Source organism: Mirounga leonina, unplaced genomic scaffold (assembly GCF_011800145.1).
Source record: "Mirounga leonina isolate KUSES-001 unplaced genomic scaffold, KU_Mleo_1.0 Mir_200, whole genome shotgun sequence".
Lineage (NCBI taxonomy): Eukaryota > Metazoa > Chordata > Mammalia > Carnivora > Phocidae > Mirounga > Mirounga leonina.
This window is the reverse complement of record NW_023270503.1, coordinates 21,460,608-21,482,644: the sequence shown is the minus strand read 5'-3', so window position 1 is coordinate 21,482,644 and position 22,037 is coordinate 21,460,608. Positions and strand designations below refer to the sequence as shown.

The 22,037-nt window shown below is 52.1% G+C and overlaps 1 protein-coding gene across 7 annotated transcripts in view; it reads right to left on the bottom strand.

The window, feature by feature from the left end:
- Positions 1 to 17,142: 17,142 nt before the first annotated feature.
- Positions 17,143 to 22,037, bottom strand: part of SPAG9 (sperm associated antigen 9) — a 139,132-nt gene continuing 134,237 nt past the window's right edge. For all 7 annotated transcript variants that reach the window (XM_035026831.1, XM_035026825.1, XM_035026827.1 and 4 more), the window contains one exon: positions 17,143 to 20,745. In XM_035026831.1, coding sequence (XP_034882722.1) covers positions 20,630 to 20,745 — 116 coding nt within the window. In that variant the 3' untranslated portion in view covers positions 17,143 to 20,629. The remainder of the gene's footprint in view (positions 20,746 to 22,037) is intronic.

The following is a 22,037-nucleotide window of genomic DNA, read 5'->3' as shown; positions in this document are numbered from 1 at the left end:
TTCTCCCATCCTGCTATCCCCTTGCTCATCAGCTCAAGGCCTCAGCGGGTCCCTGGCCTTTCTTATGTCACCACAAGCCAGTTTCCACAGGGATCCAGAGCAGTCTTGCTAACGAGTACATCTGACCTGCTCCTTCCCCTGGTCCTCAGGATAAAGACCAAAGTCCAGTGTGTCTGCCTCTGGCCCCTTGGCCTCTCCAGCCTCCCTCCCCCCTTTTCCTTTCCTCAGCCCCAGCACCTGCCGCCTTCCCATCATTGAACGCCCTGCAAGTCCTCCTCTCTTCTTGTGTGATCACAACTAATTGTGTTATTGCCACTTGCTTCCCATGTTGAGGTTCTGGGGGTGCAACCTGGCCACAGGGCATGGCAAGCCTGCTGGTCTGGTTGGAGGTTTCTCAGGAGAAGCTGTGGTGGGTGAGATGTGGTGAGATGTGGCCAGTGGAAGCCGCGGAGGGGCTGAGGTCCCCTGGTCTGTCCCTCAGCACCACCACCGCTGACCCTGGCCTCCAGTCCCACACTCCATGAGGGAGGACCCAGGTCTCTCTCCTTCAGGGTCTGACACAGGAGAGGCTCTTAGGAAATGTCCGTTTGGTTGAATGATTGACTCTAGAGAGTAGCTCTGAGTGATTGTTTTTCCTTTTCTACATTCCTGTATTTTCCTATTTTAAAAAATTGTGTACATCCCTCATTTTTTAAAGTGAAAAAAAACTTGCAAAATCATTCTTTTATTAAAACATTGGTTAAAAAGTAGCTCTTCCTGTATCTTCCAAAGCTGAACAGATAGAAGCATGTCCTGGGCCCCTCGTGAGTATATACCCAATGGAAATATGTCCAGAGATTCACAGAAGACGGGAACTCGAATATTCATAGTGACATTATCCATAACAGCCAGGAACTGGAGCCTACCCAGAGGTCCATCAACAGTAAAATGGGTGAAAATATTATGATAAGTCACACAGCGGCCAGCTACCAGTCATGAGAACGAATGCCTTCGATGTGGGTGAATCTCACCGACCTGATATCAAGCAAAAGGAACCAGACACGAAAGACCACAGAGTGTATGGCTCCAGTCAAGTTCAGTTTAGAAGCAGGCCGAGGTAGCCATGGGGTTGGGAGTTGGGAGAGAGGTTACTCTGGGGGTAGTGAGGGAGTCACGAGGGGGCTTCTGGGTGCTGGGTCCATGGGCATGCTCGGCTTGTGCAAATTCATCCAGCTGTATACTTCTGAGCTTGCTCTCTCTCTCTTCAAATTAATAATTAAATCTTAAAAAAAAAAAGTTAAGGAAAAAAAAAGGCATGCATCCTGGAGCAGGTTAAGCCCACCTCTTTTTCCTGTCTAGAGGGAGGTAGTGGGCAGGCGTCCACAGTCCCTTTGGCATCCTTGTCCCTCATCCCTGCCACCAGAGTTTCTCCCCAGTCTCTGAGAGTCCGAAAGCCCCAGACTGGGGATTCTGGTTCCACGGAGCCTCAAGAATGCCAGGGGCTCTGGGGTCCATTCCCCAGGTAAATCCTGCCATTACGGTTGAGGCTCTAGAAACAGGGCTGGGAGTGTGGACCCTGCAGGCTCTCCCTCCTTGGCTGGGTTGTTCTGGGCCTCCCAACCCCCAGCAGCCACAAGCCACGGGCTGGGAGGCAGGGCTGTGGGCTGCGGACACGCTTGGTGTGGGAGGTCAGAGCGCAGGGTTACGGGCTGCCTGAGTCCCTGGGTCATATCCCACAAGCTCTGGGCACCCTCGGGTCCCTGGGGTGGGGCTGTCTCCGCCTCAGTGCCTCCCACCCCACCCCCTGCAGACCGCGAGCAGGGGCTCCGCCCCTCTCCTCCACTCATGGGCAAGAGAAGCCCAGTCTGGGCCCCGTCTGACCTCGTGCCTCGCCCCCAGAGGTCACACTGCAGGCTGGGCCTTTAGGGGGTTCGGGATGCCGCAGTCGGGGGCGGGGGCACAGGTCCAGCTCTGCCCTCTGGGGCTGGGCCAGGCTTGGTTATTTATAACCACGGGTCGCCTTACCTTCTGACCTTCAGCTGGGGCCTAGCGATCCGCAGCGATTAGCATCTCCTGCCACCCACTGGGGCCTAACACGCCCGTGAGCCCTCCCAGGGCCGGGGCCTCACCGCAGGGCCCTGCAGGAAGCAGGATGTGGACCAGAGTCCATGCCCTGCGGCTCCCTCAGGCAGACCTGCCAGGTGTGAACTGGGGGAGGTGGGTGCTTCTGGGGGAAAGGCGCGAAAAATGCTCAGAGCCGCTCTGGTCCCATTGCTTCCCAAGTTGAAAACGTTGGCGAGCAGGTGACCGGTCCAAGCTGACACGGCCGTGCGTGGCAGATCCCCAGCTCCGGGCCGCTGGGAGGCAGCTGGATGCCAGGGCCCCTGAGCATGACTTGGAGGAGCCGTCGTAGGAGGCTGGCGGTGGGAGGGGGGACGTGGGCCCATTCGTTCATTCAACACATTTTTGTTGAGCACCTACTAGGTGCCAGACGCGATTTCAGGCAGAGATCCTTACCCTTGTGGAGCTGATTCCAGGGCACAGAGGCAGTCCCTGGAGCCCCAGGCCAGGCAGCTGCTGAGGGGCTTCAGTCCTGAGGAGGGAGACTGAGGCAGGGAGCAAGAAGGCCAGGCTGAGGGTGCGCGTGGGACTGTAGCCCGGAGCTGAATGTTTGCTCCAGGCGAATGGGCCCACGTGAGTGCTAACATGGCAAGCCCGTGCCGATTTGGCCTCAACAGTGGGTGCCCTCCCCTGAGCAGCTGCAGGTGACCTTCACCCTGGGCGGAGGGCGGAAGTCTCACCCAGCACCCAGTCCTGGCAGTCTTCCCGGAGGAAGCCGGAGGACTGGGCCCAGCCTGGGGGCTGCTTCTGCCCAGTGCAGGGAGGAACTGAGTCGGGGCTGGAGGAGGGTGGCAGTGAGGGAGGGCGGAGTCTAGAAGCTTCCTTCCTTTTCCACTATGCTCTCAGACACTTGGAAACACTTGGAGGAACGTGGCCGTGTGGCTTGACCACCCCTTGCCCTCTCTGGGCCACAGCTTCCACAAATAAGAATGAAGGGGGTCAGCTGGGATGAGCCATCTCGGCTCTGGATGCCTGGGGTCCTGGTCTCCGAGTGTGGCTCGGGCTGCGAGTGTTCCCCTTGGCGGAATGAAACCCAGGGGCACAGGCCGGGGCGGGGGGGGGGTTGAAGTCAGGAGGTTCTGGTAGGAAGTGCTGGTGTGAGGAAGCGCTGTGTGGGTGCACACGTGTGTGCCCCTGTGTGTGCAGGCCCTGCTTGCCGCCACACGTGGGTAGGAGCGTGGTTTGTGGGTAAGGGGCTGAAGAAAACCATAGACCCAGTGGCGGTGTGTATCTTGGAGTGTGTGTAGGACAGTTGACGTGGGACTGGAAAGCGGGTAGCGTGTGCCCAGGTGTGGAGTGTGTGTGTTGGGGGGGTGAGGCACACATATCGAGGTCCAGGTACATATATGGAGGGTGTCTGTGTGTGTGTGTGTGTGTCTTGGGGACTGGCGTTGGCTTGAGGCGGGGAATAAAAGCCTGGAGGGGCCTCTCCCTTGTTCTGCAAACCCCCTCTGCCCACATGGTCAGCCTGCGGCCGACAGGCCCTGACCAGTCCATGAACTCAGGGTCTGGAAGAGTCAGCGGCTTTTCCAACCTCTTTGCCAAATGGGATGTCAGCACGGGGGTGGAGGGGTGGGGGGGTTGCAAGCTGGGGAAGGTGGCAATGACTTCATGACAACTGGCTGCTGAGCAGCTGGGGGGAAGGGGGTGGGGAGCTGGGGCCTGGCTGCGAGAGGAAGCCTGCTCCACTGGCCCCAGTTTGGGGCAGGGCCTGGGGCCCCACGAGGGGTGGAGGAGGCAGCCCAGCCACAGGCTCACTCATCCTAGGGACACTTTGGTTCTCTTTGTGGGGGCTGGGCTATGCCAGGGCCTCAGGGGAAGGGGGGCAGGGGCCCTCTCGAGGAGTGAGCCCCCCTCACAAGACCCCATATAAGCTTACAGCAACCCCAGGAGTTAGGGACTCATGCCTATTTTGCAGATGAAGACACAGTCTCCCAGAGGCAAAGGGCCATGTCTGAAGCCCCACAGCTCGGGGGAGCGGTAGAACTGGCCTGGGGACATGATTGGTGTGTTTCCTGCTCCATGTCCCAGAAATGGGACGGGGGACAGGGGGATTCCCCCAAATCTGCTCCCTTGTGGATGCCTTGAAACTTAGGTATTGGACCTTCCCTGAGTCCTCAGACCCAATGCTCCTTATCGCTCCCCAAAGGGCCTCCTTTCTTCTCTACTTCTCTACAATTTAGGGGGTGACAGACATCCATAACCATGCAGGGGGGCCACCACAAGTAAACAGAAGCCTTTGCAGAGGGCAGACCCTTTGAGCACAGGCCAGAGGCTAGGCCCTATGTCAAGCCGGCCTTGGGGTAGGCCAGGCCTCCTTGACTCACAGGGATCAGGCTTGCTTGGCTCCTTTGTGGGGTTGGAGGGGCCCCAAGATCACAGATCTGGGGGTGGGTGTGAGCACTGTCTTTGCGCCCAGAAGCTGAGATCAGCTCTCGGGGTGCTCTTTCTTCAGCCATTTACTGGTTTCTCATAATAATAATAACCGCCCCTGTAATAATAACGGCCCCTATAAAGCTTGCTTTATAGTCCACAAAATACTTTCACACTCTCTCCCTTAATCCCCACCAGCCTTGTGATGAGGAGCCAATATACCCATTTTACAGAACAAGAAATGGAAGCTCAGGGAGGGAGCTTTGGCGACTAGTCTCAGATCACAGGCCAGGACGTGGCCGGAGCCCCTGTGCAGATCCTGTTCCAAGGAGCCTGGCGACTGCGGGCTGACGTCTCCGGGGCCCAGCCGCCTGCAAATATTGGGGGCTGGGGTAGGAAAGATGCAAAGCACAAAGTGACTGCTCCACGAGAGAGTGGGAGTGAGAGAGGGTATGGGGGGGGTCCCCTGCTGCCCCAGGCTTTGGGCCCAGCCACGCAGGGACTGCAAGGGACCAGTCATTCCTGCAATATGAGCCCATCGACAGGATTGTCATGTTCTCATCTGCTTGTGGCAAAATGAGAAAGACAAGGACAATGTAGTGAGGTTTTCACAGAGCGAGACCCACGATGTGAAGTGTGGCCCTTCCACCCATACTGTGAGTGCTCGATCGCGCCCCCGCACGCCTGTGTGTGTGTGTGTGTGTGTGTGTGTTCAAAAAGACCTTTCCTTTGACATTTCCTTTTAATGTCCTTAACTCGGCAACATACAGACCCGGTGACCATGTCCGATCCTGAGTTGTTTTCTGGAAATGTTAGTGCCCTGAGACATAGGACAGATGGGAGCCACCGAGCTAGCTCTGGTCCTAGGTGAGACCTGGCAGGGAGGGAGTTGTTTTTTAATTGAGGGATGATGTCTGAACGGCTGGAAAAACCCAGGGGGAGAGGAGGCTGGGGCTCCTGCCCAGACAGCCCCGCGTGCGGCCCCAGAGCCCCGGCATCCCCAGGAAGCTGAGCAGAGGAACATCTGAGTAGCTGCACAGGGGATTCTGAGACAGGCCTCTGGGCCAGTCCTCTGTGCCACACACCCGCAGCCTCTTCTCTGACCTGGAGCCAGGAGGAAATGTTCCCTTAAACCCCACCCCACCCTCCCCCCAGCCCCCCAAGGCTGGTTCCAAAATAGCCCAGGCCCCCGAGGAGACGTCATGGGTCCTGCTGGCTGCTTGCCCCTCCAAAAGGACAAATATAGAGGGATACCGGACACCGACAGGAGCCCCGGGACCTGGGGAGCCCCACTGCCTTCCCTTCCCAGCCCTGCACCCACTAACAGGGCAGCTGGGAGGCCAGCAGCTGGCCTGGCCAACCCACCCTGGGACGTGTCCCAGCAAGCCCAGAGCAGAGCTGGAGGCTGGCCCAAGGGGACACCGGGCTGAGCTGGCCGTGCACATGGGGACACCTCCTCTATCGGGGGGGGGGGTCTCAAAGCACGTTTGTAAGCGTCACTGCCCACAGGCTGCTCCCAGGAGCCGGAGACCAGAAGAACCCAGGTGGAATGGCTCCTGCCTTCTGTTCTTCCCAGCTTCTGAAGGCGGCCAAGGCCATGAACCTGGGGGTGTGGGAGGCGGACAGCAGGGCAGGCAGCCAGGTCAAACCCCAATAAACTGCTGGTTGGATCGAATTGCAAATAATTAGTCCTGATCACCAAAGCTGCCTCCACCCTGCACTCCCAGGAATTAAAGGTCAGAGGGCAGAGCTGCTGACGCAAATGTCAGGAGAGCCAGGCGATTGGGAACAGCTGGGCTCCGGCCCCCGGCCCCCGCTCCCCCGCGCCCTGGACAAGGTGTCCCTCCGGGGCTGGGCCCTGAGAGCCAGCACGCTCAGGGAAGGGGGCTCCGCTCCCCCCTCCTCCCATTCTAAGGTCTCCAAACTTGCTGGGGGGGTAACAAATTCCCAGGAAATGGTGTTGCTGGATGCGTGGGAGCCTGGGGGGGAGCAGCAGCTCGGTGTCTTGTGAGCACCCCCCGCACCCCTAAAACAAGAAGAAACCTCTGCCTTCCTGGCCGCAGGCAGGCTGCTCCCTAAAGCCCGCCGTGTTCCCCTAGGTGGACCCTCTGGCAGGCACGCCCCGGCGGCCACACCGTGCTCTGTGCGCCAGGGGTGACCCCCAGTGGTCAGTGTGGGACTTGAACTTGGGCCTCGGGCAAGGCTACCGCGGACCTCGGCTTGGCAGCCTCAGCCGGGGGGCCGGGGACTCTGGCGGTTCAGTTTTGGTAAGGGGGTTGCTGGCGTTTGGAGGGATTTTTGTATGCGCTCAGTTTTCCTAATTGTACTGGATCTCGCCCTAAATGTCCCACTGTTAGCAAATCGGCTTCAACGTGTCTAAGAACGCGCGATCATCTAGCCCCAAACCTGCCCCTCCTCCTGACTTCCCTGTGTCTATTAATAGCACCACCACCTCCCAGTCCCTGGGGCCCCAAGCCTGCGAGTCATCTTCCACTCCTGCCCACACTGGGCTGGGTGCCTGGTCCTGCCCCTCCTCACTCTGCAGTCACTCTTCCAACCTTGATACTCACTGCCACTCACTCATGCTACTGCGGCCCTCGGCCGTGCTGCTGGGTCAGAGCTGGGCATGTGCCCAGCCCGCTCCACGCACAGGCTGTGCGACCTTGCACAAGTTACTTACCTTCTCTGAGCTCAGCTTCCTCAGCTGTAAAATGAGGGTAGTAATCACAGTGCCTGCTTCATAGAGCATGAAATGAATTCTATGATAGGAGGGACATAAAGACCCTGTCACATAGGACATGCTCAATGCATGTCAAATATTACAGGCCCTCTTCAGTCCACCGCTCCGCTCAGGAAACCAAGGCCAGAGAGCTGGAACGAGAGCTACCACCTGGCCTTGTGTTCCAGGGGTCTTTATAACATGCTACAGAGCAGGGGGAGTGGAAGTTCCTGGAGTCTAGAAGCGTCTCCACCACGGCCTCCAACATCACATTTCAGAACCCAGACCCAAAGGCCTCCTCCTGAGTGCACTGGTCCCATCCGAGGGCCTTCAAGGGCAGGTCTACCTGGGTAAGTGTCGAGGTCACTCGGCCATAGCAGACACCTTCTGGAATGAGACAACTCCAGGTCACGTCCAGTGGCTGTGAGTCAGGGTGACCCATCTGCAAGGTGGTGAGTGAGGCTGCACGCGCTGGCCTGGCACAGCGGCCTGCCTGCGTCTGGGCAGCTAGCCATGCATGGCCACCGGGCAGGTGCCTCCCCCGCAACCGCCCCACCCTCACGTCCCTCTCCCAGCTCACGCTCACCCCACCTCCGGGCCCCAGGGGCCTTCACAGCTGGGGGCCCGGAGGGAGGAGGGCCGGCCCACTCAGGGGGCCTTCCCTATGGGCAGATGTTCCTAACAGCCGCTCCGAGACCGAGCTCCTGGAGTGCATGCACTTGAGATTGAAGGGGAGAGTGTTGCTCTGGAAAAAGATTTCATTTTATTTATTTATTTTTAAAGATTTTTATTTATTTATTTGACAGAGAGAGAGATAGCAAGAGCAGGAACACAAGCAGGGGGAGTGGGAGAGGGAGAAGCAGGCTTCCTGCCGAGCAGAGAGCCCGATGTGGGACTCGATCCCAGGACCCTGGGATCATGACCTGAGCCGAAGGCAGACGCTTAACGACTGAGCCACCCAGGCACCCCCTCGTTTTATTTTTTTAAAGATTTTATTTATTTGAGAGAGAGCACAAGCAGAGGGAGAGGGAGAAGCAGACTCCCTGCTGGGCGGGGAGCCAGAAGCCTGATGTGGGGCTCGATCCCAGGACCCTGAGATCAGGGCCGGAGCCGAAGGCGGACGCCTAACCGGCTGAGCCACCCAGGCGCCCCTGGAAAGAGATTCTCAAAGGAGACTTTGACCCACAAAGAGGAGGCAGCAGAAAAAGCAGACCATCCAGATTCGGACGTGGGCCTGTCCTGGAGTCTCTGGACACACCTACCATGTAAGACAGTCGCTCTCCAGGGGGGCCGGCTCTGCTCCTGAGACATTCGGCAACGCCAGGAGACATTTCTGGTTGTCACAGCTGGGGGTGCCCCTGTGCTAGTGGGTAGAGGTCACAGATGCTGCTAAATGTCCTACAGGGCACGGTCCAGACCACACAACAGAGAATTCTCCTGCCCGCCCTGTTGGCAGTAGCCGGGGTGAGAAGCCCTGGTCTAAGAGTCATCCGTCATCCGCCCGCTGCCTCACAACTGCCTTGAGGGTTAAGGAAAGCGATGTTTGTCGAGCGTCCAGGACTGGGCCTAGCTCATGCTCTGTTTGCAAAGGACCTTTTCTTGGCCTGGGACACCCAGCTGGTGGGCAGAGGTGGGGTGGGTGCATATTCTGAAATGCTCTTGGTGTTTCTGCCCTACCCTGACTGAGGCAGAGTTTCTAGAACAGTCCAGTGCTCACAGCCCTTTTAACAAAGAAAAAGCAGGCCCTGGAAGGAGGAGCCCGCCCCCCGGCACATGAATTGTGTTGGAACCGTGTTAGAACCCCGGGCGCTCGCTCGCAGTGTCTCCTCTCAAGCCCTGGTCTCCGTTAGTCTCCCTGGGATCCATCCACCCACCCCTTTTACCGGCATGTGGGGGGCAGAGAAACGGGGAGAGGACTGGAGGCAAAACGCTCCTTCGGAGCAGTGCCCGGACTTAGCAGGAAGACCCCAGGCGGGGCGAGGGTTGGTGAGGATTTCTGTCGGAGGAGCCCTGTGCGGAGGCAGGGGCATGGCCATGGCCGAGGTCTGGCCAAGAAGCCCGTGGAGGGCGGTGTGGAGCCGAGTCCAGGAGCTGGCAAGGCCTCGCTGCCCCTCACTTCAGCGGGCACTGCTTCTCCCTCAGCCTCAGTGGCCGTGGGGTCAAGTGTCTTCTCTACAAAGTCTGTTCCCAAATAAGGCAGTGCCTTCTCCGCTGGGACGGGGCCGGGGGGACCCAGGTGGGAGCCCATACACCCCGGCCGGGGCTCGGCCTTGCTGGCTTACCTGACTCAAGCGGACTAGCTTATGGGATTGCCCTGGAGGAGGGTGGAAGGGCCGGGCCAGCCGACAGAGCCGACCCTGTGCATCCCTTTCCGGCCTTGCTCACTTGCTGGGACCGGGGATCCAGGGGCTCCAACCCACGCTCCCCCTCGCCGGGCCTCAGCTTAAGGCACCTGTTTCATGTGGGGCGGGAGGGGGGCGCCCCACCACCTTCCACACCTCAGCGTAGGGGTCAGGCTGGGATAGGGCTTCTGTCCGTCGGGAAGCCCAGCTGACCCTGGGGACAAGCCCAGACACGCAGCTGTTCCTGAACAGGAAGCGGCCGTGGCGGGGGAGGGGAAGCGCCGAGGAAGGGAGACCAGACCCAAGGACATCCGACTGGCGGAGTCCGATTAAAAGGGTCTGGACCCAGTCTCCAGATAGGAGCAGCCTCCTGCCACGGGGAGTCTCTGCTCTGGGGCAACACTTTCGTCTTTAGTGGGAATCTCTTGCTGATGGCTCCACACCCGACTTTGACCTTTCCTTCTCTAGCTTCTCCGCTGCTGGTGGGCTGGGGAACTGCCCACCTCCCCCCGGGCCCCCCACACTCGCTCCTCCCCAGGGGTGCTCAGGCTGCCGGCCCTCCCACCTCCGACAGCCTTCTGCTGCAGAGGCTCCTAAGCTGGCCAGGGGGCACCTGGGCCCGGCGGGCTCCCTGACCAAGGTGTAAGTCCATCATGAAAGTTCGGAGAAGGGCCGGGCAGCCTGGTTGCTGCTTACCCAAGTTTCCTCCCAAGACGCCCCCATCTGCCTGGCTCTTCCCACTCCCACCCGACTTCCCTGCCGTCCCGCCCGCTCCCACCCAGCGTGGCTCCCAGGCCCTTCTTCCTGTGACCAGCTTGGCCCGGCCACACGCCCTGCGGCAGCTTCGCGCGGGACGCCGGGCACAGATGGAGGAGCGCCGAATGGTGCGTGGGGGATAGGAGCGGTCCTCCTGACCCCAGACCAGGGAGGCACAGAAGCTGTGGACGGGGCCCGGTGGCTGCAGCTTGGGACCTTCGTACCCACGCGAAGGGGGCCCTGGAGCAACCCTGAGCCTTCTCAGGCATTGGGCCCCCCAGGCTTGAGGGTGGCAAATGCTGCCATGAGACCCCCCTGTCCTCCAGGCCTGTGTGCACGCGCGCGTGCAAGGGGACACTCGGGTCTGGAGCACCTGAAGGCCGTGGAGGAGGCCGCGGCAAGGGACCTGGCTCCCAGCACCCCCAGGCTGGCCTCCGCTCCCTCCCTGGGGCCTGCCTCCATTACGCTTAACGTCTCACTCTCCCCCTTCCCCACCAAGAGGATCCAGCAGCTTCTTGCAACTAACTCTGGTGGTGGTGGTGTGGTTGGAAGGGGTCCTAGGTGGCCCTAATCCCCTTTAGCTCCTGATGTTTAGAATCACGGGGTGGAAAGGGGTCCTAGAACTCCTCTCATCCAACCCTGTCATTTGACAGAAGAGAAAACAGAGAGCCAGGGAGAAAACGAGCCCTAATGCTGGTGGCTCCTCAGAACCATCTTGGACTGGGGTCTAAGCGCCTGTTGGAGGCCCCACGCGTGGATGCCAAGGGCTAGCCGCAGCGGTAGCGTGGGCTTGGGGACGGGCTCCAGCCACGCGGCCCCCTTCCTCTAATCCTCACCCCTCCTTTCCCCCTTTCCAGCAGCAGTTATAAAATCCAGGAAATAAATGTGGATTGATGGCCTATAAAGGGCTTAGTTGGTGCTGTGACCTGCTGAGTTACGTAACTCCCACTTATTATTGGCCTTGGACGAAGTTTCCATTGAAGCAGCTCACCAAGCTGATTCCGTGACATTTCCTTTAGCCTGATTCGGTGGCTGCAGCCGAGATTCCTCCGCAGCTTCCAAGAGCAGCCATGGGTGTGTGGACGCTTTCAAAAACCCCCTCCTTCAACCCCTTGGGCCAATGTTCCTCTCTCACCTCTATCAGCCCCTGCTCACCTCAGCAGGGGTCCCAGGCTCTGGCCGACCTGCCTTCCCTTGGGGTCCCTGGGCTGTAGGCTGCCTTGGTGGGGAGGCTGAGAAAAGGTGAATGAAAGGAGAGCAACCCAGGGCTGGGAGAATCAAGAGGCGGCCTAGTAGAAAGAGCACTGAACCAAGAGTCAAGAGTTCTAGTCAGATCTCTGGTGTTGGAATAGTGGCCACTCTGGGCCTCAGCATGCTTGTTAGGGAAGTGAAGTGGTTTCCCTTACCTGTCCAATCTGACCCCCCAGTAGGCACCCTCCTTGGTCTAGTCCGGCCGGCCTTGCTGGGGTGGACAGCCCAGGGAAGGTGAAGGAGAGGGATGAGGGGCTGGCAGTCTCTCTTTGGGTGCTAACACGAGTAAGGCTAATACCAACGTGATGCCACCCTGTGTTCAAACGGGAACAGAGCCCAGCCTCTCTCTCTCAAGGCAGCTTTCCCAACAAGTTCATTTCCTGTGCCCCCACCCCTGCTCTGGCAGGGGTAGTATTGGGAAGCCAAGGATCCTCCCTAATTGTCACCCCTCGGTCCTTCTTTTCCTTCCCCAGGTGACGCCAAGGGGGCCCCACAGAGAAGCTCTCTGAAGGCTCAGCTGTCATCCTAAAGTAGACTTTTGGAGACCTCTTTCCAGGTTCAAGAAGGAAAAGATGGGACACTCAAGGAAGTACGGGCCCCAGAGAACTCAACAATGTCTGTCTTCTTCATATTCCTCCCATTCATAGAAGTAATGGCCTTGATGCCTCGGACAACCCGGTGCATCAAACAAAGCAGCTGGTTCGTACCCAGTGGTAGAGGCTACAGGAGTTCCCTCCATTAAGGATCTGACCGGGCACGAAGGCTACTAGTCCACGCAACTCAAACTACACATGCACAGATGACTCACCCTTAGAGAACGTCACCTTGGAAGAAGCCTTGGAGCTCATCCAAGCCCAGCCCCGGCTTTTACGGGTAAGGAGAACTGAGGGCCCACCGTAAGGAGAGGACTTCTAATGGACCGAACGGCAGAGGAGGGCTAGAACAATTCTGTATTGCGACTTGGTTTTTGAGAGGCTGACTTTGGGCTCACGATGTATCACACCAGAGGGGTCTTTGGAAGAAGGGCTGTCACCTGGGGCCCCAGAAACATGGCTGTAATATGGGGCAGGATGGTCTGATAAACCCTTGGGGTTGAGCAAAGCCCAAGACTGGGTCTCTAACCCAGCCAAGGCTCCCTACGGGCGTGTGCCCGGTTTCTGCTGACCGCTGGCCAGGCTCCTCCAGGAAGGACAAACGCTCGAGGTATCACTCAGGATCAATACCGGAGTCTTTTCTGGTGAAAAAACATGCAAACCTTTGCTCCTAGTGCCTTTACTTACAGCCCCAGGTAAAGCCCCCAAGACAGAAAGGGAGACTGCCTACAAAATAAAAGGCCTGTTTCCAACTTGCAGCTCAAGGCAGCAGCTGACAAATCACTCAGGGAGAGGTGACCCGTCTGGGCTAGCCAAGGGTAAGGGAAAGCAGGCTTGATGAAGGATGACAGCAAAGGAAATCGAGGCCTCAGTGGGGTAAGGATACAAATGTGTTTACTGTTGCGTAGTATCTCATTTAATCTCCAACAATGCTGTGAGTGAGGCATTGTTACCACACTCCTGATGAGGAGATTCAAGTTTTTGTAAGACTGCTCCACTCTTTTTGAGTGTGTCTGCACTTGAGATGTCCTGCAAAGATCTTAGCAGATGGAGGTTTGGGTTCTTGTCTGGGCAGAGTAGTGCTCAGCGTTTAGTAATCAGTAATGCTAATCACGTAGACAGCCTCTAGCCCTTCTTGCCACCATTCCACACCCAGCTGTGCATCTGATGAGATAATATTTTATTTACTTCTGCACGTCTGCTCCCAACCTGTTTATATGCAGTGACTAGAACTTAATTCTTACCATAAAGCATTATGAGCAACAGATACTGAATAAATACGTTTCGGTGGCATCTAAAAATGTCAAACTTACTGCTGTTTTCATACCTCAATCTCTCCCTCAGTGTGCCTGCACAAGAATGAAATGAACTCTTAGATGCAAGAGAGACTATGAGCCTCCTCCTGTGTTGAATTTTCATGGAGTGCTCCCTTTTCCTTAAATTGGGGAGGGTGAAGCAACAGAGAAAGGTATTCCCTGAAAGGTCTGATAGGCCCAAGATACCTCTGCTTCCTCACCTATTTCTTTTAGGACAATGTCTAGAACACTTATAAATAGACTGGAAATAATATTCTGCATTAGGGGTGCCTGGGTGGCTCAGTCGGTTAAGCACCCCACTCTCGATTTCGTCTCAGGTCGTGATTTCAGGGCTGTGAGATCGAGCCTCATGTCGGGATCCGGGCTCAGCCAGGAGTCTGCTTGAAGATTCTCTCTCCCTCTGTGCCTATGCCCCCCACCGCCCACTCTCTAAAATAATAAATAAATCTTTTTTAAAAATCTAAAAAAAAAATTATTGTGCATACATAAGCATTGAAGACAGATTTCTCTCGTTTTTATCACATTACAAAATAGCCAAAGCAGACACCATACCACCAACAGCATTTGTCAACTACTGCTTCTAACGTCATCCCCGTGTCTACTTCCCTCTCTCATCCAAATCTCCCCGAGGGCGTCTTACTCACCCTCACGCACCTGGCCCCCAGGAAGCTCCAGAGTCTGTTGCCAGGTGCCTAGCAGGGGCAGGTGGCCCGCTGGTTGCTATCACAAGCATTACTTCACCTCGCCATCACAAGAACTCTTTGGGGTGTTCCTCTCTCTTTAGAGCAAAGGAACAGGCAGGTGAGTGACTAGTGAAAGATCACAAAATAAGGCAACAGTAGACCCAGAATTCCAACCCGGGTCTCCTGACTTGAGATCTAGGTCTTCTCCCAACACACCTGCAGTAGCCTCTAGTTGTGGGGTTGTCTGGTTATACCCCCAGTGGAGGCCTTGAGCCTTTACTCATCTCAGCTGGGCCTGTTTACCAAGGGGCAAAGGCCCCTCCTAGGACCAGCCGGGCCTCTGGGTCACCTGAGAATGATGAATTCACGAATACTTTCAGAAAACTACCAGATGTTATGCAAATGCAAGCTAGTCATGGTAACATCTGATGGGCTATGGCTTTTTTTCTATGAAAAAATAGCCTTACAAAGTGCACAGGAGACAAAATATTCCCTTTACACTGTTAATGTAAGTTCAAAGTACCCCTAAACTTCCATTATCCATGAATCAAAAAGTAAAGAGTAATGGGCTGAGCCTGCTGGCAGGTCACCATGTGCTGGTAAGAAGCAGCTAAGAATAGGGACGCCTGGGTTGCGCAGTTGGTTACGCATCTGCCTTCAGCTCAGGTCATGATCCTGAGGTCCTGGGATGGAGCCCTACATCGGGCTCCCTGCTCGGCGGGGAGCCTGCTTGTCTCCCCCTTTCTCTGCCCCTCTCTCTGCCCTGGCTCTCTCTCAAATAAATAAAATCTTAAAAAAAAAAAACAAAACAGCTAAGAATGAATGAAGCTTTCTGCTCCTGAAAAACATGTTTGTGAGTCCAGCTGGGCTTGTGAGTTCCTCTCAAGCAGCTGTTCCCAATCCAAGGATCAGAATCACCTGGGTAACTGTTTTTCCAAATACTCCAATAGTAGGACACTCCCTGAGGAGAGAGGGAGGAGGAAGTGATTTCTGCAACTAGCTTGCGGGCAAATCTGGCCATACCCCCCCCTTCTGGCCTGGTGGAGAACTGCAGTTACTACAGGAAGTTGCCACCGCCCCGCCCCCCCCGCCCCGCCCCCAAGCAGGGGCGTGTTGCTCCACCTCTCTCTCCTTTGAGCCTCAGATCAAATCCTAACTACTTTTTGTCTGTGGCTGGGAGCCAATCTTATGCTGGGACAGAAAATCGAGAAGCTGAACTATCTGGCTCCTTTTAAACACATTAAGTCATAAGACTATACTTTCAGGGATCATTTCTATAGTTCGTTAAATACATTAAGTCATTAAATTCCCCCCACCGGTATCTGGGCCTCACAGGGGCCCAGGGCAACCCCGGGTGCGCAAGCAGGTCTGGTTGGTGCTTATAAGGACAACGAATCAAGGCAAGTTAAAGCATTAGCGCCAGGCTCACAGAACCAGAGAGGGCTGGAGCTAGGACTTTTTAGATCGCCTGGATAAACCACCCCCTTTAAAACATGACAGACCTAAGGTCCAAAGATGTTAAAGCAGTATTCCTCAGCCTAAGCCACACATCACACTTACCTATGACACTTCACAGATGCCTGGGCCCAGGCCCACAAGAGTCCGAATCAGTAGATCTGGGGTGGAGTTTTAGGTCTTTATGGGTGCTTCTGGGGTGCTCAATGACTTGCTAGGGTTGCTACAGGGGGCAGAGCCCGTAGAGGTCTAGAGCCTTCTTTCCAACTATATACCACTAGGTGTCTCAAGGAAATGAGTTTAAAACTGAACTGTACTGGGACACCTGGGTGGCTCAGTTGGTTGGGTGTCGATTTCAGTTCAGGTCATGATCTCAGGGTCGTGGGATCCAGCCCCCGGTCGGACTCTGTGCTCAGTGTGGAGTCTGCTTGTCCCTTCCCCTCTGCTCTGCCACCCCCCACCCCCTCCCAAATAAATAAATAAAATCTCTAAAACCGAACTGTATTATTACTTAGTATTTAAAACATTCTGAGAAGTCCCCTAACTACAAAATCTTTCCTAACAAACTTGCCACTGCAGAGAATTCAGCCCATGTCCTTTGTGGTTGCCGGGGCTCTTCTGCCTGCGCAGATTGGGAGAGGCCCCGGGGCTGGAGCAGCCATCGCTCCACTAGGGCTTGAAAGACAGTTTCCCCACTGGGAAACTGGGTGGGATCGCAGGCCACGGTCCCTGAGCTGAGGACGGTGCTCCAGTCCCGTTCCCTCAACAAGACTCAAGTGAACCTGTCCTTTCCTGGGCTGCTCCTCTGGCTTCTCACCTGAGATTGGCGGGATCAGTAAAATGACTGAATGAGGCTGAAAAGAATTCATCAGTCTCCAAAACACTGACTCGGCAGGCCCCAGAAGACCACGGGGCAGTTAGGTAAGGTCCTGTAAAGCAGGAATGAGCCAGGCAATTAATTATACTCTAGAGCATCCAACCTCAACTGGATGGATGGCTGTGCCTTCATCAAGTGAACTATCCTATTAATATGCTGATCAGGGCTACTTTTACTGTCATGTCAGAGCCCCATGTTTCCTGTAAACAAAATATACTGGATTGGACTAAATACCACTGCACTGAATATGGATTCACATTGTGCTACCACATGATTAGTTTTATAATCATCCTTCCAGAGTCTCTCCCAAGCAAATGGGTCACAAATTAAGCACACTGTATTATTAACATCTACATTACAGCCTGCCTCTCATTACTGAGTCAACCTGGCAACTGGTATGCCTTGTATCATGTGTGGGTTGTTACTCAGCACACCCACATTTCTAGAAAGCCCTATTGTCTGTTACTCATATCTCATTTGAACATGTGAGCCAAGCAGACATGTTCTTCATGTATTCCCCACTGCATACCTTCAACCAGTGCAAAAATGGTGACCCTCCTTGCCCTCAGAAATGCCTGCCATGTTTGATGGGGGAAGATTAGACTGCTGAATAAAAACCAAGTTCAGACCCCTAGAAAAGGCAAAACCAAAACAAAATACACTGGACCTCATATATGTTTCATATACATATTTATATATATTTCATGTACAAAGTTACATTCTGAACCCCAGGGGTTCCATAATAGAAATAAATACTGAAATAACTACATTGCTAAATGAGCTTTTTGCTCATAGAAATGAAGCCTCAGCCTCTAAGAGACAACAAGTGGGACACTCTAGAACCCATTTTTCAGATTATAGAGGCCAGTAAAAGTCTGGATAAAATGTCTAGGACAAAAAACAAATTCAGAACATAAAATGGTTAAAATATATTCAAATATATTGAGAAATGTACGACAAAATTAATAATAAAAACTTAATTTTTTAAGAGAAAGAAAAAGACGTTTAGTGTGACAAAATAGCATAACCCTGTTAGAAAAGCATTTATGATTTCCACATTTAATTCTCTCTTCTCTACTCTTCCCATGTTATAAACTGGGGCCAAATGAGTCCCTTTCTCAACATGATCAATTAAGAAGAGCCCTAAATCTGCTTGAGTCCTTTGGTAACGATCATAATACTCACAAGGAAATAAATATTCAGTTCCACAGCATTTGCAAGAAAGACGCACATTCTTTAGGACAGTTAATATTATGAGACAACTGTTTTGCTTTGTTTTGTTACTAAGGCAGCCTATGTTAAAGGGTCTATTCTCAAATGCAGTTAGACCTTTACAAGAAATGAACAATATAGCAACTGAGAGAATGTATTTTAATCTTTTCTATGCAAACACACTTAATTTGAAAAGTTCTGTGCCGCATACTTTGTGCTCAAAATATTTTTACACTCTCAACAAGCTGCATCTATTAAGATATTCGTTCCTATTTAAAAAATTCAGATCCACACAGGTTGGAGAAAAACACTCTCAAAACGGTGTTCTTCAAGAATATTCTCCCTTTGCTTCACGGGGATTTCAACCTGCATTTCATAGTAAGTGTGAGGTTGGTGTACAGGATACTGACATTTTTGTAGATTGGCAATGGTCGAGCACCGGCAGTTTCACATGGTTCAACCTCATACATAACCCAAGCATAACAAAACAAGAACATTCTCGGGTATCCCTTATTTCTTCCAACCAGGGGCAATCGATCATTTTTTTACATGGAGAGACCAGCCCAAGGTGTTCGAGACTCTTCTCTACCCTTGAGTTGCTAGCTACAGGCAGTTTACACCAACCACTTTGCTGCTTGCAAGAAACTTACATTTTGGTTACCGAAGTGAACGTTACCACCTCGACCAAAGTGAACATTACAAGAATATAAGCCTATTATTGGGGAAAGGGGGGAAGTACAGCAATCTGTGGAAAATATTTAAATGAAATTACAAATAATAAGGACAAGCCCTTAAAACAACTCGTACAGGCATTTCTGTACTCTCTCTAGTCCCTGAAGTTAATTAACAGGGCTACAGATAATCTGACAGCTTTAGATAAAATAGCTACACCCCGATATTCCTTACGTTAAAGCCAGTAAGTTTAAAAAGAGCAATCAGAACCACTGTAACATGTTTGTATTTTTCACCTTTAACTCCTGATTTCCCAAATTACATTTGGTCATACAAACACGTAAAAGACTGAACAGCAAATGGAGTCTGACTCTGGGATGCTTACTTCTTGGGACTAATATTCCCAAACACTTTGGTGTCTCCTTTTTGTGAATTTATACAACATTCCCCAAAAATGTTTAACAATGTGGGCGGTTTTTTTTTTTAGGTATTGCCAAAAATGGCTCAGATTTAAATTAAAAACATAGCTTCCAAGCTATGGATAAGTGGCTTAAGTTTTGATGCCTTGAAGAAAAGTGACTGAATACCTCAAGCAAAAAAATTATCCTTTTAGTACAGCTTCTACCAAAGGAGTTTTTCCTTCTGGCCATCTAGAGTGACCACAACTTTACTGTGTACACGATGTGCTTATAGACACATGTGGCCAACGGATCCTCCAGCTCATTAAATCCCACATATTTATAATCTAGCTTAATCCTGTAGACGCTTGAAGGACAATGGCATACTTTTTACAACTATGTCTGCATGACATTCAGAAAGAACAAATCCCTGGCACTTAAGAACACTTAATACAGTCTGAGGCCTGTGCTTGCTTACTTTTCCTTCAGGGAGTCCTTCTGATAACGGGGAGGCCTTTATTCAACAGGCTTAGATTTTGAAAATAACACTTAAAATTTGTATTTACTATTGCTTAAGGAAACGGTAAATCACACATTTTCAAGAAGCTGGAGAGGGGAAAACTGCAGCATAACGGTTTCTGAAAACTTATGAAACAAGAAAATCAGTTACACCCAGACTTGGTTTTTTAAATGGGGGGTACATGCAAGAAGATGAACATGTCAGCTTTTACTTTATGGTATCTCGGCTTTGTCTTCTTCCCCTTCACAGTTTTCCTCTTGGAAGATGGCATTTTAATCTCAAAAGAGCACAAAAGCTTAAAGGTGGCATGTACATACGAAATATCAAGTGCTAGCTGTTCTGTAGTTTTACACAGAACAAGAGAAAATACGGTTTCTCACCAAATCCCTTATTCAGTTCATAGGCCACTCTATCTCCACTGCAGCTTTGCTCTTATTCACTGGTAAGAGCAGTCCAAGAACAATTGGTAAATAGGTGAATTTTTTACGTGGAAAAAAAACCTCAACCAATCACCACCATTCACTGATACAGGAACCCAGAACACAATTTCCTTAAAAAAAAAAATCCTCCCATTATTCCCATTATTGAAGCGATCTTCTGAGCCTTATAAATAATAAACGTTTCAGACACGTCAGTTTGAAAATGAGTGAGACTAGTCTCAAAAAATAATCATCAGAATATTCGGAGAGCAGGCCTCATAAACTTTAGAGCTCTAATAAGTCAGAAACAGGAAACTTTTATTTAAATAGTGTAGTCTTAATTTCTTTAATATAAAACCCCCCAAATCTGATGAAAACAAGGTTTTATATACCATATAAACAAGATTTGTCAGATTTGAAAGTGAAAGTTAAAGTAATTTACAGTTAGCTTTTAGCCCCCTGGGACATTTAGAGAAATCCTGATAATCCACCTAATCCTAGCTTGTGTCAATTTTATAATACATTGGGGAAAACTTCATTATTGTACTTAATGGTACAATTTCACTTATCAAGTGTTCCCATTAATTCCATTATTAGCGACAGCTAAAAAGTGACCATATCAAACAAAGTGAGTGACATGAACTGTGGCAGAGTGAACCACATCTGGATTGCTTTCTATAATTCACCGGTTTGCAGAGAGGAAACATTCTTTGATTTGTTCATAACATACTGAAATTGCCTAGAACACTGGTGCAGTAACACAGCTCGTTCCTGTCTTGTTATGGCAGGACAGGTTCTGTAATATAGAGTTAACAGGAAAAAAAATGCTCACACAGTATGTGGTGAAACTTCTTTCACAAAGAGAGCATTAAATCAAGGGGCAAAGAGAAACTAAACCATGCAGAAGAGACAGCTTCCCTGTCTCCACCTGTTTCCGATGTGCTCACTCACTGCCGTACATCACTTGCCACACGATCAGGTGACTCCTTTCTGCTTTGGCGACAGAAGGTTCAAGTGGAAGATCCTCTCCAAGAAGTTCTGATTCTCCACCTTCATCACCTGGGGGATGACAACAGGAACTCAAGTCAGGCTGAGCGTGGAATACGCAGGCTGACACACAGCAGATGTAACGCTCAGGGTTAGTCTGCAACAGTATGCACTGAGCTTGGCTGATGCCCATTTCAGAGAACACAGTACAAGAAATGCCATGAGTCAGAACCCTCACTTGCCCAACTTCTGAAAAGGTTAATTCATTTTTCAGACTATATTTATACAAGTGAGCTCACTGTATGTACTACATGAGAAACTCATCCCACTATGTCTGCATTCTGAGGTTAACAGAAACGAGAAGCTAAGAAGGCAGAACTGTCCGACCCCGTGTTCATCCAAACGGACAGAGTCTTTTCTCATTTATGTCAAACTGAGAAGTGAGACTACAAAGGCCTATAAATGTGGAAGCGTGGAGATAGAGCCCACGCACCCACAAACTAGCTAAACTCAACTCATGTTTGTTGTGACAGTAAAGCTCTCCAATCAGAGATAACCAATACAAGCACGTGGAAACAGAAACTATCTCCCTGCAGCACTAGGAGATGGCAGATTTCTCACTCAATATACTGAGTTTTTTGTTTGTTTTTTTAAGATTTTATTTTATTTTTTTAAGATTTTATTTGACAGAGAGAGGGAGAGAGCACAAGTAGGGGAAACAGTAGAGGGAGAGGTAAGTTAACCTATGCTTTCTGTATTTACTGAATTTGTATTTTCTGAAGACTATAATTATATTTAGCTTCTTTAGAAACTGTTTTCTGAATCTGTGTGTTTTAGGGCACATTGGTGATGGATTGGATGACAGCTTTTTTTTTTTTTTTTTAAGATTTTTAATTTTATTTATTTGAGAGAGAGAGAGAGATAGCAGGAGCTGGGGGGAGGAGCAGAGGGAGAGAAAGAAGCAGATTCCCCACTGAGCAGGAAGCTCCATGCAGGGTTTGATCCCAGGACCCTGGGATCATGACCCGAGCCGAAGGCAGACACTTAACCATCTGAGTCACCTAGGCGCCCCAAGGTTTTATTTTTAAGTAATCTCTACACCCAACGTGGTGCTCAAGCTCACCACCCTGAGATCAAAAGTCGCATGCTCCACTGACTAAGCCAGCCAGGACCCCCTATACGGAGTTATTTCTTCCCATGACTTTCAAGTTTAGGATAGATTATGAATTAATGGTGTATGGTGGAGATGAAGAAATGAGGCCGAAGCCACAGACAGGCTATGGGTTCTCCTAGAAACAGCTGAGTCAGCTGGATAAATGAGGTCCTGATCAAAGACACCGCTCTCCAAGGCCCAGTGCAAGCAA